Source organism: Nerophis ophidion, linkage group LG03, assembly GCF_033978795.1.
Source record: "Nerophis ophidion isolate RoL-2023_Sa linkage group LG03, RoL_Noph_v1.0, whole genome shotgun sequence".
Taxonomy (NCBI): Eukaryota; Metazoa; Chordata; class Actinopteri; order Syngnathiformes; family Syngnathidae; genus Nerophis; species Nerophis ophidion.
Window position 1 is genome coordinate 6,291,007 of NC_084613.1, and position 21,062 is coordinate 6,312,068.

The 21,062-nt window shown below is 43.2% G+C and overlaps 1 protein-coding gene across 3 annotated transcripts in view; it reads right to left on the bottom strand.

The window, feature by feature from the left end:
• Positions 1 to 21,062, bottom strand: part of LOC133549040 (cyclin-dependent kinase 8-like) — a 28,418-nt gene that overhangs the window by 1,727 nt on the left and 5,629 nt on the right. For 2 of the 3 annotated variants that reach the window (XM_061894113.1, XM_061894112.1), the window contains one exon: positions 3,878 to 3,988. The exons of the other annotated variant lie outside the window; for it this stretch is intronic. In XM_061894113.1, coding sequence (XP_061750097.1) covers positions 3,878 to 3,988 — 111 coding nt within the window. The remainder of the gene's footprint in view (positions 1 to 3,877; positions 3,989 to 21,062) is intronic. 3 annotated transcript variants of the gene reach the window in all.

Genomic DNA, 21,062 nt, shown 5'->3' on the forward strand with positions numbered 1-21,062 from the left:
CGACATTAACTGAGCAGTAAAAAAGGCCTGAATGGTTGATTTATTCATTATTTTATTTTCAAATGTATTAGCCTCTGGAAAAAGTTCATGTTAATATTTACCTCAAAAGGCTGCAAATACAAATTTTTATTTAAATTTGTTTTGATATGCCGTTGATATTTTTTTTATTAATATTATTATTATTTTAAACTCAATTTTGCATGTCGCTATAAAGTTATATAAGCCTTGCTTGTTCAATATTCAATGAAAAACTTTTTTGGGGTACCTATTAAAAGATTAATTTGTTCAACCTCGGCCCTCGGCTTTGGTCGGTTTTGAATTTTGGCCCACTCTGTATTTGAGTTTGACAACCCTGTCCTAAACGCTCCATTGATTGTACAGAAAAATAACAAAGTGTCATCTGAATCCAGGCTCAGGCAGGACACAACTTATGTAAAGATTAATTTACTCTATTTTCCGGACCATAGGGCGCACCGGATTATAAGGCGCATTAAAGGAGTCATATTATTATGGTTATTTTATAAACTTCCTTGTGGTCTACATAACATGTAATGGTGCTTCTTTGCTCAAAATGTTGCATGGATGATGTTTTACACATCAACTCACTTTCCGACAGTCTCTTCGGGATGCGCCGTTTTGTGGGCGCTCTTATTTACGTGCCTCCACTTGGACGGTGTCATCTTTGTTGTAGCGGTGTAGCGTGCAAGGACGGGAGTGGAAGAAGTGTCAAAAGCCCTATACTGGCTTCCTGTGCACTTAAGATGTGACTTTAAGGTTTTACTACTTATGGGCGGCATAGCTCGGTTGGTAGAGTGGCTGTGCCAGCAACTTGAGGGTTGCAAGTTCGATCCCCGCTTTCGCCATCCTAGTCACTGCCGTTGTGTCCTTGGGCAAGACACTTTACCCACCTGCTCCCAGTGCCACCCACACTGGTTCAAATGTAACTTAGATATTCAATCAATCAATCAATCAATGTTTATTTATATAGCCCCAAATCACAAATGTCTCAAAGGACTGCACAAATCATTACGACTACAACATCCTCGGAAGAACCCACAAAAGGGCAAGGAAAACTCACACCCAGTGGGCAGGGAGAATTCACATCCAGTGGGACGCCAGTGACAATGCTGACTATGAGAAACCTTGGAGAGGACCTCAGATGTGGGCAACCCCCCCCCCCCCCCCTCTAGGGGACCGAAAGCAATGGATGTCGAGCGGGTCTAACATGATACTGTGAAAGTTCAATCCATAGTGGCTCCAACACAGCCGCGAGAGTTCAGTCCAAAGCGGATCCAAGACAGCAGCGAGAGTCCCGTCCACAGGAGACCATCTCAAGCGGAGGCGGATCAGCAGTGTAGAGATGTCCCCAATCGATACAGGCGAGCGGTCCATCCTGGGTCCCGACGAGCGGTCCATCCTGGGTCTCGACTCTGGACAGCCAGTACTTCATCCATGGTCATCGGACCGGACCCCCTCCACAAGGGAGGGGGGGGACATAGGAGAAAGAAAAGAAGCGGCAGATCAACTGGTCTAAGAAGGAGGTCTATTTAAAGGCTAGAGTATACAGATGAGTTTTAAGGTGAGACTTAAATGCTTCTACTATTGGGTTTCACTATGTGAAGCGCTTTGAGTCACTAGAGAAAAGCGCTATATAAATATAATTCACTTCACTTCACGTATAAAATACTACACGGTCTAGCTCCATCCTATCTTGCCGATTGTATTGTACCATATGTCCCGGCAAGAAATCTGCGTTCGAAGGACTCCGGCTTATTAGTGATTCCTAGATCCCAAAAAAAGTCTGCAGGCTATAGAGCGTTTTCCGTTCGGGCTCCAGTACTCTGGAATGCCCTCCCGGTAACAGTTCGAGATGCCACCTCAGTAGAAGCATTTAAGTCTCACCTTAAAACTCATTTGTATACTCTAGCCTTTAAATAGACCTCCTTTTTAGACCAGTTGATCTGCCGTTTCTTTTCTTTTTCTCCTATGTCCCCCCCCTCCCTTGTGGAGGGGGTCCGGTCTGATGACCATGGATGAAGTACTGGCTGTCCAGAGTCGAGACCCAGGATGGACCGCTCGTCAGGACCCAGGATGGACCGCTCGCCTGTGTATCGGTTGGGGACATCTCTACGCTGCTGATCCGCCTCCGCTTGGGATGTTTTCCTGTGGACGGGACTCTCGCTGCTGTCTTGGATCCGCTTTGAACTGAACTCTCGCGGCTGTGTTGGAGCCACTATGGATTGAACTTTCACAGTATCATGTTAGACCCGCTCGACATCCATTGCTTTCGGTCCCCTAGAGGAGGCGAGGTTTGCCCACATTCTCCCTGCCCACTGGGTGTGAGTTTTCCTTGCCCTTTTGTGGGTTCTTCCGAGGATGTTGTAGTCGTAATGATTTGTGCAGTCCTTTGAGACATTTGTGATTTGGGGCTATATAAATAAACATTGATTGATTGATTGATTGATCTCTGTTGTAGCGGTGTAGCGTGCAAGGACGGGAGTGGAAGAAGTGTCAAAAGATGGCGCTAACTGTTTTAAAGACATTCGGACTTTACTTCAATCAATAACGGAGCAGCATTTCCTCCTCCGTGGCTCACTAGTGTAACAACAACGCCCGAAATGTGTCCCTTGACCGGAACTCTCTAATAAGTAAAGTTCCTTGGGTGAATAATGTCAACTCACTACACCGGTATGTTTTAGTGCTTTCTTGTTGAGTTTACTGACAGATATAAGTAAGAACTTTACACTACTTTATAGTACAAACCCCGTTTCCATATGAGTTGGGAAATTGTGTTCGATGTAAATATAAACGGAATACAATGATTTGCAAATCCTTTTCAACCCATATTCAGTTGAATATGCTACAAAGACAACATATTTGATGTTCAAACTGATAAACATTTTTTTTTTTTTTGCAAATCATTGACTTTAGAATTTGATGCCAGCAACAGGTGACAAGGAAGTTGGGAAAGGTGGTAATAAATACTGATAAAGTTGAGGAATGCTCATCAAACACTTATTTGGAACATCCCACTGGTGTGCAGGATAATTGGGAACAGGTGGGTGCCATGATTGGGTATAAAAGCAGCTTCCATGAAATGCTAAGTAATTCACAAGAAAGGATGGGGTGAGGGTCACCAATTTGTAAGCAAATTGTCGAACAATTTCAGAACAACATTTCTCAACGAGCTATTGCAAGAAATTTAGGGATTTTACCATCTACGGTCCGTAAAATCATCGAAAAGTTCAGAGAATCTGGAGAAATCACCGCACTTGAACGATTATTTAACGGACTTTTGATCCCTGCATCAAAAACCGACATCAGTGTGTAAAGGATATCACCACATGGGCTCAGGGAACACTTCATAAAACGCGCACGATTTTTCAGGATTTATGCTGATCCCAAATGCACATCAGCAGGTATCGGAAGGTAAGAAAAAAGTTGGTTTGGCATAATATTGTGAAACAAAACGCCAGATAATACGTCTTACCTTATGCACACATATATAAAATACTCCTATGTTGAAGCACAGTACAATCCATCAAGGGGTGTGGCTTCATAGCTTACCAAAGTCCTACTAAAACATTTTGATGGATTTTTGAGCATCATGTGTAATGTTCTATATTTTCAATGGAACATTTAAAATGTTGGTGTTGTTTACTTGAGTCATATTGCAGTCTACACATATCTCTTATGTGTGACTGCCATCTACCGGTCACATTTATCATTACACCATGCACCAAATAAAATAGCGTCGAGGTCGGTAAGCACAACCAGAATTATTCCGTACTTTAGGCGCACTGTGGAGTTTTGAGAAAACGAAAGGATTTTAAGTGCGCCTTATAGTCTGGACAAATACGGAAACTTAATAACTCACCCAAAGGTCGTGTTCAGCGTAATCAAAGAGGAGCCAGACTTTTCTGTCACTGTGGGACAGGAAGACTTTCTGCAGGGCGATCACATTTGGATGTTTCAGTTCTCGCAGCAGCTGGAAGACACAACAAAGACGAGGTCTGAAAATGGGCTCGCTGTCCAAACGGTCCAACACGCGTAAATGACTGCCTGGTGCCGTCAGACCAGCTAGGTCTGTTTGAATTCAGTACTAGAATTGAAGGTCCGAAGAGAATCATCTGAATTGGACCCTAATTGTAAAGCAAAATATGCCTGGTGAATTGGTCAAGATCTTGTGAGGTCTTAGTTCAGCCAACATTGAATGGGAAATGCAATTTTTGGGGGGATTTTGCCTAACCTTGGCTGATTTCATCTTAAATCTAGACCACGGAATAGGGTAAGGTGTGGGTTCTTGTCTCACAAAAGGATTGTGAAGGTTGGGCAAAATCCCCAGGATGTTGGCTGAACTAAGACCTCACAAGATCTTAACCAAATAACAGGCATATATATATATATATATATATATATATATATAATCCATCCATCCATCCATCCATCTTCTTCCGCTTATCCGAGGTCGGGTCGCGGGGGCAACAGCCTAAGCAGGGAAACCCAGACTTCCCTCTCCCCAGCCACTTCGTCTAGCTCTTCCCGGGGGATCCCGAGGCGTTCCCAGGCCTAGTCTTCCCAACGTGTCCTGGGTCTTCCCCGTGGCCTCCTACCGGTTGGACGTGCCCTAAACACCTCCCTAGGGAGGCGTTCGGGTGGCATCCTGACCAGATGCCCGAACCACCTCATTTGGCTCCTCTCCATGTGGAGGAGCAGCGGCTTTACTTTGAGTTCCTCCCGGATGGCAGAGCTTCTCACCCTATCTCTAAGGGAGAGACCCAAACTCATTTGGGCCGCTTGTACCCGTGATCTTATCCTTTCGGTCATGACCCAAAGCTCATGACCATAGGTGAGGATGGGAACGTAGATCGACCGGTAAATTGAGAGCTTTGCCTTCCGGCTCAGCTCCTTCTTCACCACAACGGATCGGTACAACGTCCGCATTACTGAAGACGCCGCACCGATCCGCCTGTCGAGCTCACGGTCCACTCTTCCCTCACTCGTGAACAAGACTCCTAGGTACTTGAACTCCTCCACTTGGGGCAGGGTCTCCTCCCCAACCCGGAAATGGAATTCCACCCTTTTCCGGGCGAGAACCATGGACTCGGACTTGGAGGTGCTGATTCTCATTCCGGTCGCTTCACACTCGGATGCGAACCGATCCAGCGAGAGCTGAAGATCCCAGTCAGATGAAGTCATCAGGACCACATCATCTGCAAAAAGCAGAGACCTAATCCTAATCCTAATATATATATATATATATATATATATATATATATATAGATAGATAGATAGATAGATAGACACACACATTAATACATTAATGATATTGTACACAAGTTCGATTCTGAAGTAGCTATGGTTTTAGCATAATTTTGACTTGCCCGAAGGTATCAACAAAGCATAGGCAGGGATATTGTTCCCGAAACTGGACTGCCTTCACTGAGATGGAAGATTGGCAGAAGGTACTTTTCTGAGGAGAACTATCAGGTTGTTTGAGGACGCGGATCTGGGTTAACACCTGCTCAGATGAACAAACTCGGAAAGTGGTGGTGGGTACAAACCACCTAAGATGTTAAAAAACAAATCAGCATCATGAAATTTTACAAAATATTTCCAATCCAGTAGTTGATATTTGTCTCGGTTCCATGTCCAGGACTTGCTTTTAGACGGATCAGATTGGTTTTAGTGTTGTCGCACAACAATATGACCAGGGTTCTGTACTATCGACAACGTTGTACAGCCCTGAGACCAGGGTTCTCTACTACCAACAGCATTGTACAGTCCTGAGACCAGGGTTCTCTACTACCGACAACATTGTACAGCCCTGAGACCAGGGTTCTCTACTACCGACAACGTTATACAGTCCTGAGACCAGGGTTCTCTACTACCGACAACATTGTACAGCCCTGAGACCAGGGTTCTCTACTACCGACAACGTTATACAGTCCTGAGACCAGGGTTCTCTACTACCGACAACATTGTACAGCCCTGAGACCAGGGTTCTCTACTATCGACGACATTGTACAGCCCTGAGACCAGGGTTCTTTACTATCGACAACATTGTACAGCCCTGAGACCAGAGTTCTCTACTACAGACAACATTGTACAGCCCTGAGACCAGGGTTCTCTACTATCGACAACATTGTACAGCAATGAGACCAGGGTTCTCTACTACCAACAACATTGTACAGACCAGGGTTCTATACTACCGACGACGTTGTACAGCCCTGAGACCAGGGTTCTCTACTACAGACAACATTGTACAGCCCTGAGACCAGGGTTCTCTACTATCGACAACATTGTACAGCAATGAGACCAGGGTTCTCTACTACCAACAACATTGTACAGACCAGGGTTCTATACTATTGACGACATTGTAAAGCCCTGAGACCAGGGTTCTCTACTACCGACAACATTGTACAACCCTGAGACCAGGGTTCTCTACTACCGACGACGTTGTACAGCCCTGAGACCACAGTTCTCTACTACAGACAACATTGTACAGCCCTGAGACTAGGGTTCTCTACTACTGACAACATTGTACAGCCCTAAGACCAGGGTTCTCTACTACCGACAACATTGTACAGCCCTGAGACCAGGGTTCTATACTACCGAGGACGATGTACAGCCCTGTTAACAACCGCCAACGTTGTACAGCTCTGAGACCAGGGTTGTCTACTACCGACAACATTGTACAGCCCTGAGACCAGGGTTCTCTACTACCGACGACGTTGTACAGCCCTGAGACCACAGTTCTCTACTACAGACAACATTGTACAGCCCTAAAACCAGGGTTCTCTACTACCGACAACATTGTACAGCCCTAAAACCAGGGTTCTCTACTACCGACAACATTGTACAGCCCTGAGACCAGAGTTCTCTACTATCGACAACATTATACAGCCCTAAGACCAGGGTTCTCTACTACCGACAACATTGTACAGCCCTGAGATCAGGGTTCTCTACTACCAACAACATTGTACAGCCCTGAGATAAGGGTTCTCTACTACCGACGACATTGCACAGCCCTGAGACCAAGATTCTCTACTACCGACAACGTTATACAGCCCTGAGACCAGGGTTCTCTACTACCGATGACATTGTACAGCCCTGAGGCCAGGGTTCTCTACTACCGATGACATTGTACAGCCCTGAGACCAAGATTCTCTACTACCGACAACGTTATACAGCCCTGAGACCAGGGTTCTCTACTACCGATGACATTGTACAGCCCTGAGACCAAGGTTCTCTACTACCGACAACGTTATACAGCCCTGAGACCAGGGTTCTCTACTACCGACAACATTGTACAGCCCTGAGACCAGGGTTCTTTACTATCGACAACATTGTACAGCCCTGAGACCAGGGTTCTTTACTACCAAAAGCATTGTACAGCCCTGAGACTAGGGTTCTCTACTACCGACAACATTATACAGCCCTGAGACCAGAGTTCTCTACTACCGACGACGTTGTACAACCCTGAGACCAGAGTTCTCTACTACCGACGACGTTGTACAACCCTGAGACCAGGGTTCTCTACTACCGACAACATTGTACAGCCCTGAAACCAGGGTTCTCTACTATCGACAATGTTGTACAGCACTGAGACCAGGGTTCTCTACAATTGAGGACATTGTATAGCCCTGAGACCAGGGTTCTCTACTCCCGACAACTTTGTACAGCCCTGAGACCAGGGTTCTCTACTACCGACAACGTTGTACAGTCCTAAGACCAGGGTTCTCTACTACCAACAACATTGTACAGACCAGGGTTCTCTACTATCGACGACGTTGTACAGCCCTGAGACCAGGGTTCTCTACCACCGACAACGTTGTACAGTCCTGAGACCAGGGTTCTCTACTACCAACAACATTGTACAGACCAGGGTTCTCTACTACCGATGACGTTGTACAGCCCTGAGACCAGGGTTCTCTACCACCGACAACGTTGTACAGTCCTAAGACCAGGGTTCTCTACTACCAACAACATTGTACAGACCAGGGTTCTCTACTACCGATGACGTTGTACAGCCCTGAGACCAGGGTTCTCTACCACCGACAACGTTGTACAGTCCTGAGACCAGGGTTCTCTACTACCAACAACATTGTACAGACCACGGTTGTCTACTATCGACGACGTTGTACAGCCCTGAGACCAGGGTTCTCTACTACCGACAACATTGTACAGACCACGGTTGTCTACTATTGACGACGTTGTACAGCCCTGAGACCAGGGTTCTCTACTACCGACAACATTGTACAGCCCTGAGACCAGGGTTTTCTACTACCGACAACATTATACAGCCCTGAGACCAGAGTTCTTTACTATCGACAACATTGTACAGCCCTGAGACCAGAGTTCTTTACTATGGACAACATTGTACAGCCCTGAGACCAGGGTTCTCTACTACCGACAACATTGTACAGCCCTGAGACCAGGGTTCTCTACTACTGACAACATTGTACAGCCCTGAGACCAGAGTTCTTTACTATCGACAACATTGTACAGCCCTGAGACCAGGGTTCTCTACTACCGACGACATTGTACAGCCCTGAGACCAAGATTCTCTACTACCGACAACGTTATACAGCCCTGAGACCAGGGTTCTCTACTACCGATGACGTTTTAGAGCCCTGAGACCAGGGTTCTCTACTACCAACAGCATTGTACAGTCCTGAGACCAGGGTTCTCTACTACCGACAACATTGTACAGTCCTGAGACCAGGGTTCTCTACTATCAACAACGTTGTACAGCCCTGAGACCAGGGTTCTCTACTACCGACATCCTGAAAGGAACAATATTCTGGTAAAATCCCAACCCTGTTTGTTATCACAAAAGTGTCGATCAAATACGCACGATCAACCTAAATACCAAAACAGAAAGATGAGAAAAAAAAAGGTTGCTTCCCTTTTGAGTAAAATGGGTCAAGTTTTCAGAGGGAAAAGCACTGACTGGAGGAGGTCCAAATACTCACGACTAAGCCAGATTCCTGCCAGTCCACTTTTGAAAGAGGCTCGCCAAGGGATTGGAATTTACTGATAATGTTTCCTTCTCGATACAGTAAAAAGCTACATTTTGGAACCGGTAGCAAAATACTGGTATGGAGACAACCCCGGTAGAGCAGTATTTTATTACTGTACAACAGGGGTCGGGAACCTTTTCCGCTGAGAGAGCCAAGCCGAGGATCCCTGGTTCAATCCCCACCTAGTACCGACCTCGTCACGTCTGTTGTGTCCTTGAGCAAGACACTTCACCCTTGCTCCTGATGGGTGCTGGTTAGCGCCTTGCATGGCAGCTCCCTCCATCAGTGTGTGAATGTGTGTGTGAATGGGTAAATGTGGAAGTAGTGTCAAAGCGCTTTGAGTACCTTGGAGGTAGAAAAGCGCTATCCAAGTCCAACCCATTTATCATTTAATAACATTGTTATTCTGAAGCTAACTGTGGAGGGGGCGTGGCCTGCGGGCCTGCAGCGAAGCGAGGTGTTGCCGGGACCGGCTTCGAAATCAGCGGCAGGAGCGTAGATGTTCCCACCTGGGCCTTGTTATCTAATCACCTGTTGCTCTGCTTTTAAGCAGCAGCCAGGAGGAGAGACGGGGTTGGCGTTGGAGCCAGAGTGCGAGCGAGAACGAAAGGGAAAAAGACAACTGCTGGAAAGCAACTGAGAGTCTTATTGAAAAATAAAAAAAATGTTGTAACCCTGAAACAGGCTCTCATGTCGGTGCTTGGTGGTCTGAAGAACCCCCAGGAGGGCAAGCCCTAAACTAAGCAATAATAATTAAATCACTTCTTAACCTTCATGCAACTTCTTGAACAAGTGCGGTTCAAAAAAGGATGGATGGATTCAAACGCATGAGCATGTTTTATATTTTCAACATTATTTTTAACACTTTGATTACAATTGGAATTAAAGATGCAAGCAGCGTTGGTCGGGTCCGCCTTTGGCTGCTGCCGCCGCTACTCAAGCCCTGGTCTAAGTCAGACCTACATAGAAGTTTTTTATTCATGTCTCTACGACATTCCTAACAGAAGTTACAAGCAGTTTTGTCTGTGTTTTTTCTTAGGGGGCGCTGGAGCGCACTTTTGATTTTTGGGGTTTGGTTTTTTATTAGATGGCAATTTTCGCCAGTCCTAATGTGTGTGTAAAATTTGGTGAGTTTTGAAGCATGTTAAGGGGGTGAAATTACAGATAGTTTTTTCTGGATGTTGTTGATAAATGGCTTTCGCTTTGCATAGTAGTGCTTTAACTTGCACTTTGAAGCATTTTAAGGGGGTCAAATTACAGCTCAAAGAGGCAAAAATGACATTTTTTAGGAATCTTTGGGCAGGGGTTCTTTGAAGGCACGTAAAAGGGCTATATAAATAAACATTGATTGATTGATTGAAAATCAAAACCGGAGCAGTAATCAAAACTTGTTCGATTACTTTTAATCAGAAGGGTTCAATCTCTCTCCTGTGCGAGTTTGAAGCTGAAACGACAAACGAGCTTAGAGGAGATAACGTTTGAAAAAGGGTGACGGGTGTTTGCAAAACTTTTATTTTGAAGGGGTAATTTTTAACTTCCTGTTGATTTTTGCTGAAGAATGTCAATTATTAAAATGTAGGTCTAAGTGAGACCTACATGAGTTTTGGGGTTTGTTTTTTTCATCAGATCGCAATTTCTGCCAGTCCTGATGTGTGTGCCAAGTTTGGTGAGTTTGGAAGCATTTTAAGGGGGTGAAATTACAGCTCAAAGAGGCAAAAATAGCATTTTTTGCGAAAATGTTGTTTTGAAGGGGTTTTTGCCAACTTCCGGTTCATTTTTGCTATAGAAGGTTCCTATTGGAAATGTAGGTCTAAGTCAGACCTACATAGAGGTTTTTGATTCATGTCTCTACGACATTCCTAACGGAAGTTACAAGCAGTCTGTTTTTTGTCTCTTCCTAGGGGGCGCTAGCACGCAATTTTCATTTTTGGGGTTTGGTTGCTTAATAAGTTGGTCTGCCGCTCCATACCGATGTGTGTGTCAAATTTGGTGAGTTTTAAAGCATGTTAAGGGGGTCAAATTAGGGTGCGAAGGTACCAGCGCGCCTTTGGCTGCTGCCCCCGAGACCCACGGCTGGATAAGCGTTAGAAGACGCCTTGGAGCCACTATTTTGAGAATCTAATGCATTGTGAAAGTAATGCAGTTGTTGTATTGAAGTGAAAATATCAAACTTCCTGTTGATTTTTGCTAAAGTATGTTAATTATTAAAATGTAGGTCTAAGTGAGACCTACATAGTGTTTTTTGCTTCATGTCTCTCTGACATTCCTACCGGAAGTTACAAGCAGTTTTGTCTGTGTTTTCTTCCTAGGAACAGTTTGTCCGTGTTGTATTCCTAGGGGGGCGGTAGAGCGCAATTTTGAGTTTTGAGGTTAGGTTTTTTCATCAGATCGCAATTTTTGCCAGACCTGATGTGTGTGTCAAGTTTGGTGAGTTTAGAAGCATTTTAAGGGGGTCAAATAACAGCTCAAAGAGGCAAAAATGACATTTTTTAGGAGACTTTGCACAGGGGTTCTTTGAAGGTGGCGTAAAATCAAAACCTGAGAACTTATCAAAACTCTGTTCTATACTTTTAATCAGAAGGGTTCAATCTCTCTCCTGTGCGAGTTTGAAGCCAAAACAACAAACGCACTCAGAGGAGATAATGTTTGAAGAAAGGTGACCGGCTTTTACAAAACTTTTGTTTTGAAGGGGGGGATTGCAAACTTCCTGTTGCAATGTTAATATTTCATCATTAAAGTATAAACTATCAGACCGCGTGGTCGGTAGTAGTGGCTTTCATAATCCACTGAACTCTCCGGTAAGAGCTGACTTAATATCACAATTTCCCCCATCCAAAAACTTGCCGGTTGACGTAGAGAACATGTTCGCTTGCCCGCTCTGTGTTAAAGCTTCACAACAAACAAAGAAACACCGGCTGTGTTTCGGTTGCTAATGGCAGCTGCAATCCACCGCTTTCCATCAACAGCATTCTTCTTTGACGTCTCCATTATTAATTGAACAAATTGCTAAAGATTCAGCAACACAGATGTCCAAAATACTGTGTAATTATGTGATAAAAAGAGATTACTTTTAGCCGTGTGTGGTGCTGGGCTAATATGTCCCCTCCAACCCGAGACATCACGCATACGCGACGTTTTCAATCAGAAACTCCGCGTGAAATTTAAAATTGCAATTTAGTAAACTAAACCGGCCATATTGTTGCAATGTTAATATTTCATCATCAAAGTATAAACTATCAGACTGCGTGGTCGGTAGTAGTGGCTTTCATAATCCACTGAACTCTCCGGTAAGAGCCGACTTAATATCACAATTCCCCCATCCAAAAACTTGCCGGTTGACGTAGAGAAACATGTTGGCTTGAGCGCTCTGTGTTAAAGCTTCACAACAAACAAAGAAACACCGGCTGTGTTTCGGTTGCTAAAGGCAGCTGCAATCCACCGCTTTCCACCAACAGCATTCTTCTTTGACGTCTCCATTATTAATTGAACAAATTGCTAAAGATTCAGCAACACAGATGTCCAAAATACTGTGTAATTATGTGATAAAAAGAGATTACTTTTAGCCGTGTGTGGTGCTGGGCTAACATGTCCCCTCCAACCCGAGACATCACGCATACGCGACGTTTTCAATCAGAAACTCCGCGTGAAATTCAAAATTGCAATTTAGTAAACTAAACCGGCCGTATTGTTGCAATGTTAATATTTCATCGTCAAAGTATAAACTATCAGACTGCGTGGTCGGTAGTAGTGGCTTTCATAATCCACTGAACTCTCCGGTAAGAGCCGACTTAATATCACAATTTCCCCATCCAAAAACTTGCCGGTTGACGTAGAGAAACATCTTCGCTTGACCGCTCTGTGTTAAAGCTTCACAACAAACAAAGAAACAGCATTCTTCTTTGACGTCTCCATTATTAATTGAAAAAATTGCAAAAGATTCAGCAACACAGATGTCCAAAATACTGTGTAATTATGCGATGAAAAGAGACGACTTTTAGCCCTGTGTGGTGCTGGGCTAATATGTCCCCTCCGACCCGAGACATCACGCATACGCGACGTTTTCAATCAGAAACTCCGCGTGAAATTCAAAATTGCAATTTAGTAAACTAAACCGGCCGTATTGTTGCAATGTTAATATTTCATCATTAAAGTATAAACTATCAGCCTGCGTGGTCGGTAGTAGTGGCTTTCATAATCCACTGAACTCTCCGGTAAGAGCCGACTTAATACCACAATTTTCCCATCCAAAAACTTGCCGGTTGACGTAGAGAACATGTTCGCTTGACCGCTCTGTGTTAAAGCTTCACAACAAACAAAGAAACACCGGCTGTGTTTCGGTTGCTAAAGGCAGCTGCAATCCACCGCTTTCCACCAACAGCATTCTTCTTTGACGTCTCCATTATTAATTGAACAAATTGCAAAAGATTCAGCAACACAGATGTCCAAAATACTGTGTAATTATGCGATGAAAAGAGACGACTTTTAGCCGTGTGTGGTGCTGGGCTAATATGTCCCCTCCGACCCGAGACATCACGCATACGCGACGTTTTCAATCAGAAACTCCGCGTGAAATTCAAAATTGCAATTTAGTAAACTAAACCGGCCGTATTGTTGCAATGTTAATATTTCATCGTCAAAGTATAAACTATCAGACTGCGTGGTCGGTAGTAGTGGCTTTCATAATCCACTGAACTCTCCGGTAAGAGCCGACTTAATATCACAATTTCCCCATCCAAAAACTTGCCGGTTGACGTAGAAAACATGTTGGCTTGACCGCTCTGTGTTAAAGCTTCACAACAAACAAAGAAACACCGGCTGTGTTTCGGTTGCTAAAGGCAGCTGCAATCCACCGCTTTCCACCAACAGCATTCTTCTTTGACGTCTCCATTATTAATTGAAAAAATTGCAAAAGACTCAGCAACACAGATGTCCAAAATACTGTGTAATTATGCGATGAAAAGAGACGACTTTTAGCCCTGTGTGGTGCTGGGCTAATATGTCCCCTCCGACCCGAGACATCACGCATACGCGACGTTTTCAATCAGAAACTCCACGTGAAATTTAAAATTGCAATTTAGTAAACTAAACCGGCCATATTGTTGCAATATTAATATTTCATCATCAAAGTATAAACTATCAGACTGCGTGGTCGGTAGTAGTGGCTTTCATAATCCACTGAACTCTCCGGTAAGAGCCGACTTAATACCACAATTTTCCCATCCAAAAACTTGCCGGTTGACGTAGAGAAACATGTTGGCTTGACCGCTCTGTGTTAAAGCTTCACAACAAACAAAGAAACACCGGCTGTGTTTCGGTTGCTAAAGGCAGCTGCAATCCACCGCTTTCCATCAACAGCATTCTTCTTTGACGTCTCCATTATTAATTTAAAAAATTGCAAAAGATTCAGCAACACAGATGTCCAAAATACTGTGTAATTATGCGATGAAAAGAGACGACTTTTAGCCGTGTGTGGTGCTGGGCTAATATGTCCCCTCCAACCCGAGACATCACGCATACGCGACGTTTTCAATCAGAAACTACGCGTGAAATTTAAAATTGCAATTGAGTAAACTAAAACGGCCATATTGTTGCAATGTTAATATTTCATCATTTATATATAAACTATCAGACTGCGTGGTGGGTGGTAGTGGCTTTCATAATCCACTGAACTCTCCGGTAAGAGCCGACTTAATATCACAATTTCCCCATCCAAAAACTTGCCGGTTGACGTAGAGAAACATGTTCGCTTGACCGCTCTGTGTTAAAGCTTCACAACAAACAAAGAAACAGCATTCTTCTTTGACGTCTCCATTATTAATTGAAAAAATTGCAAAAGATTCAGCAACACAGATGTCCAAAATACTGTGTAATTATGCGATGAAAAGAGACGACTTTTAGCCCTGTGTGGTGCTGGGCTAATATGTCCCCTCCGACCCGAGACATCACGCATACGCGACGTTTTCAATCAGAAACTCCGCGTGAAATTCAAAATTGCAATTTAGTAAACTAAACCGGCCGTATTGTTGCAATGTTAATATTTCATCGTCAAAGTATAAACTATCAGACTGCGTGGTCGGTAGTAGTGGCTTTCATAATCCACTGAACTCTCCGGTAAGAGCCGACTTAATATCACAATTTCCCCCATCCAAAAACTTGCCGGTTGACGTAGAGAAACATGTTCGCTTGACCGCTCTGTGTTAAAGCTTCACAACAAACAAAGAAACAGCATTCTTCTTTGACGTCTCCATTATTAATTGAAAAAATTGCAAATGATTCAGCAACACAGATGTCCAAAATACTGTGTAATTATGCGATGAAAAGAGACGACTTTTAGCCCTGTGTGGTGCTGGGCTAATATGTCCCCTCCGACCCGAGACATCACGCATACGCGACGTTTTCAATCAGAAATTCCGTGTGAAATTTAAAATTGTAATTTAGTAAACTAAACCGGCCATATTGTTGCAATGTTAATATTTCATCATCAAAGTATAAACTATCAGACTGCGTGGTCGGTAGTAGTGGCTTTCATAATCCACTGAACTCTCCGGTAAGAGCCGACTTAATATCACAATTTCCCCATCCAAAAACTTGCCGGTTGACGTAGAGAAACATGTTCGCTTGACCGCTCTGTGTTAAAGCTTCACAACAAACAAAGAAACACCGGCTGTGTTTCGGTTGCTAAAGGCAGCTGCAATCCACCGCTTTCCACCAACAGCATTCTTCTTTGACGTCTCCATTATTAATTGAAAAAATTGCCAAAGATTCAGCAACACAGATGTCCAAAATACTGTGTAATTATGCGATGAAAAGAGACGACTTTTAGCCCTGTGTGGTGCTGGGCTAATATGTCCCCTCCGACCCGAGACATCACGCATATGCGACGTTTTCAATCAGAAACTCCGTTTGAAATTTAAAATTGCAATTTAGTAAACTAAACCGGCCGCATTGTTGCAATGTTAATATTTCATCATTAAAGTATAAACTATCAGACTGCGTGGTCGGTAGTAGTGGCTTTCATAATCCACTGAACTCTCCGGTAAGAGCCGACTTAATATCACAATTTCCCCATCCAAAAACTTGCCGGTTGACGTAGAGAAACATGTTCGCTTGCCCGCTCTGTGTTAAAGCTTCACAACAAACAAAGAAACAGCATTCTTCTTTGACGTCTCCATTATTAATTGAAAAAATTGCAAAAGATTCAGCAACACAGATGTCCAAAATACTGTGTAATTATGCGATGAAAAGAGACGACTTTTAGCCGTGTGTGGTGCTGGGCTAATATGTCCCCTCCGACCCGAGACATCACGCATACGCGACGTTTTCAATCAGAAACTCCGCGTGAAATTCAAAATTGCAATTTAGTAAACTAAACCGGCCGTATTGTTGCAATGTTAATATTTCATCATTAAAGTATAAACTATCAGACTGCGTGGTCGGTAGTAGTGGCTTTCATAATCCACTGAACTCTCCGGTAAGAGCCGACTTAATACCACAATTTTCCCATCCAAAAACTTGCCGGTTGACGTAGAGAACATGTTCGCTTGACCGCTCTGTGTTAAAGCTTCACAACAAACAAAGAAACACCGGCTGTGTTTCGGTTGCTAAAGACAGCTGCAATCCACCGCTTTCCACCAACGGCATTCTTCTTTGACGTCTCCATTATTAATTGAAAAAATTGCAAAAGACTCAGCAACACAGATGTCCAAAATACTGTGTAATTATGCGATGAAAAGAGACGACTTTTAGCCCTGTGTGGTGCTGGGCTAATATGTCCCCTCCGACCCGAGACATCACGCATACGCGACGTTTTCAATCAGAAACTCCGTGTGAAATTTAAAATTGCAATTTAGTAAACTAAACCGGCCATATTGGAATGTGTTGCAATGTTAATATTTCATCATTGATATATAAACTATCAGCCTGCGTGGTCGGTAGTAGTGGCTTTCAGTAGGCCTTTAAAGGGGTAAATGTCGCTTTCTCGGTGCGAATCGCTCTAGCTGCTGGTGGCCATGATTGTAAACAATGTGAGGCTGTGAGGAGCCCCACAACCCGTGACGTCACACGCACATCGTCTGCTACTTCCGGTACAGGCAAGGCTTTTTTATTAGCGACCAAAAGTTGCGAACTTTATCGTCGATGTTCTCTACTAAATAATTTTACCAAAAATATGGCGAAATGATCAAGTATGACACATAGAATGGACCTGCTATCCCCCGTTTAAATAAGAAAATCTCATTTCAGTAGGCCTTTAAGACAATGACACACCAGATCACAATTGGATTAGGCAGCACAGATGCATTATCTAAAAATGGGCCCGTTTAGGTCTTCTTGGGTTGTGGTTTAAAAGCTCGCCATGTGAGGACGGACGCGGGACTCCTTCAGTCCCTAGCAACCCTGTGTTCTGTCTTCGCAGCCACAGCAAACACACTCAGCCTTTACAAGTGTTTGCACGGTGCCCAAGCACACGCTGGAAGGAACCCGAGCTGAACACCAAGAACTCCGGGATCTCTACTTCCACGAAGGAGGCCAGATGGTTTTAGACGACAGTGCAGCAGTTAGTTGTGAGAAGCCGCTAGTTTTCTCTCACCGCTTTAGTACTACTGAAAAAAGCACCTTGAAAAACAGACACATTGTTCTTAAAGGGCTCACATTATGATTTGTGTCTACATTTAAAGGGGAACATTATCACCAAACCCATGCAAGCGTCAATATATACCTTGATGTTGCAGAAAAAAGACCATGTATTTTTTAACCGATTTCCGAACTCTAAATTAAACGCCTTTCTGTTTATCGGTCTTTTAGCCATGACGTTAGAACGTGACGTCACCGAGGTAACACACCCGCCATTTTCATTTTCACATTACAAACACCGGGTCTCAGCTCTGTTATTTTCCGTTTTTTTTTACTATTTTTTGGAACCTTGGAGATATCATGCCTCGTCGGTGTGTTGTCGGAGGGTGTAACAACACTAACAGGGAGGGATTCAAGTTGCACCACTGGCAAGGAATCTGCCGCCAGACCCCCATTGAATGTACCAGAGTGTCTTCACATTTGACCGGCGATGCTAAGACAGACATGGCACGGAGATGTATGGATAACCTGCAGATGCATTTGCAACGAGGGAATAAGCGGTAGAAAATGGATGGATGGATGGAAGTCAACGAAATCACAAAGGTGAGTTTTGTTGATGTTGTTGACTTATGTGCTAATCAGACATATTTGGTCACGGTGTAACTGCCAGCTAATCGATGCTAACATGCTATGCTAATCGATGCTAACATGCTATTTACGCTAGCTGTATGTACATTTGCAACTAGATACCCACATTTAAGGCGAAACAAACACTTACCAATCGACGGATTTAAGTTGCTCCAGTGTCACAATCCAATCCAATCCAATCCACTTTATTTATATAGCACATTTAAACAACAATAACATTTCCAAAGTGCTGCACAGCCATGTTAAAAACAATTGTAAAAAAAAATAAAAAATAAATAAAAAAAAAAATAATAAATAAATAAATAAAATAAAATAAAAATAAAAAATATATATATATTATGCTCCACCAATGACTGAATAAAAACAAAAAAATAAATAAATATAAAACCAATAAAAACAATATAAAAACAAATATGATTAAAAACTATTTTAAAGGGTAAAATCAATTAAAACAGTAAAATAGAAATCAAAGATGCGAAAGTCCTGATCGTTTGGTCCGCACATTTTACCGGCGATGCTAATAAGGCCGCCATGCTATTGGCCACTTCATTAGGTACACCCACGCTATGGCCGAATAACGTCAATAGCTATTCGCTCAATAGCTTCAATTTCTTCTTCAAATTCGTTTTCGCTATCTGCCTCTGTTTCAATACATGCGTAATCTGTTGAATCGCTTAAACCGCTGAAATCCGAGCTAATGTCGCTATATCTTGCTGTGGTAACCGCCATGTTTGTTTGTATCGGCAGCACTGTATGACATCACAGGGAAATGGATAGTGGTTTCGAAGATAGCGAAAATAAGGCACTTTAAAGCTTTATTTAGGGATATTCCGGGACCGGTAAAATTTTGAAAAAAACTTCAAACAATACAACAAGCCACTGGGAACTGATTTTTATTGTTTTTAACCCTTTTGAAATTGTGATAATGTTCCCCTTTAAGTATTTTATGCAGACCAATAATTATAAATCCACAAATAATGTGCCGTTGTGTCTGTACTGTCTAAAGCTTGGCATACCAGCAGGTGGCAGCAGGTAGCTAATTGCTTTGTAGATGTCGGGAACACGGTTTGTCGTGATCACAATATGCGGGGGGATGTTGTTGATAAATGGGTTTTGCTTTGCATAGTAGAGTTTTAACTTGCACTTACAGATGTAGCGACCAACTGTAGTTACTGACAGTGGTTTTATGAGGTGTTCCTGAGCCCGTGTGGTGATATCCTTTACACACTGATGTCGGTTTGTGACGCAGTACCACCTGAGGGGTCAAAGGTCCATAATATCATGGCTTACGTGCAGTGATTTCTCCAGATTCTCTGAACCTTTTGATGATTTTACAGACCGTAGATGGTAAAAATCCCTAAATTCCTTGCAATAGCTCGTTGAGAAATGTTGTTCTAAAACTGTTCGACAATTTGCTGACAAAGTGGTGACCCTCACCCCATCCTTGTTTGTGAATTACTTAGAATTTCATGGAAGCTGCTTTTATACCCAATCATGGCACCCACCTGTTCCCAATTAGCCTGCACACCTGTGGGATGTTCCATATAAGTGTTTGATGAGTATTTCTCAACTTTATCAGTATTTATTCCCACCTTTCCCAACTTCTTTGTCACGTGTTGCTGGCATCAAATTCTAAAGTTAATGATTATTTGCAAAAAAAAAATGTTTATCAGTTTGGCGGTTTAGCTCGGTTGGTAGAGCGGCCGTGCCAGCAACTTGAGGGTTGCAGGTTCGATTCCCGCTTCCGCCATCGTTGTCACTGCCGTTGTGTCCTTGGGCAAGACACTTTACCCACCTGCTTCCAGTGCCACCCACACTGGTTTGAATGTAACTTAGATATTGAGTTTCACTATGTAAAGCGCTTTGAGTCACTAGAGAAAAAGCGCTATATAAATATAATTCACTTCACTTCACTTCGAACATCAAATATGTTCTCTTTGTAGCATATTCAACTGAATATGGATTGAAAAGGATTAGCAAATCATTGTATTCTGTTTATATTTACATCTAACACAATTTCCCAACTCATATGGAAACGGGGTTTGTACTTAACGCAAATACGGTGTTAGCTTTCACTGCTATGCTGATGACACCCAACTCTACATGCCCCTAAAGCTGACCAACACGCCGGATTGTAGTCAGTTGGAAGCGTGTCTTAATGAAATTAAACAATGGATGTCCGCTAATTTTTTGCAACTTAACGCCAAAAAAACGGAAATACTGATTATCGGTCCTGCTAGACACCGACCTCTATTTAATAATACAACTTTAACATTTGACAACCAAATAATAAAACAAGGTGACTCGGTAAAAAATCTGGGTATTATCTTCCACCCAACTCTCTCCTTTGAGTCACACATTAAAAGCGTTACTAAAACGGCCTTCTTTCATCTCCGTAATATCGCTCAAATTCGCTCCATTTTGTCCACTAAAGACGCCGAGATCATTATCCATGCGTTTGTTACGCCTCGTCTCGATTACTGTAACGTATTATTTTCGGGTCTCCCCATGTTTAGCATTAAAAGATTACAGTTGGTACAAAATGCGGCTGCTAGACTTTTGACAAGAACAAGAAAGTTTGATCACATTACGCCTGTACTGGCTCACCTGTGCACTTAAGATGTGACTTTAAGGTTTTACTACTTACGTATAAAATACTACACGGTCTAGCTCCATCCTATCTTGCCGATTGTATTGTACCATATGTCCCGACAAGAAATCTGCCTTCAAAGGACTTATTAGTGATTCCCAAAGCCCAAAAAAAGTCTGCGGGCTATAGAGCGTTTTCCGTTCGGGCTCCAGTACTCTGGAATGCCC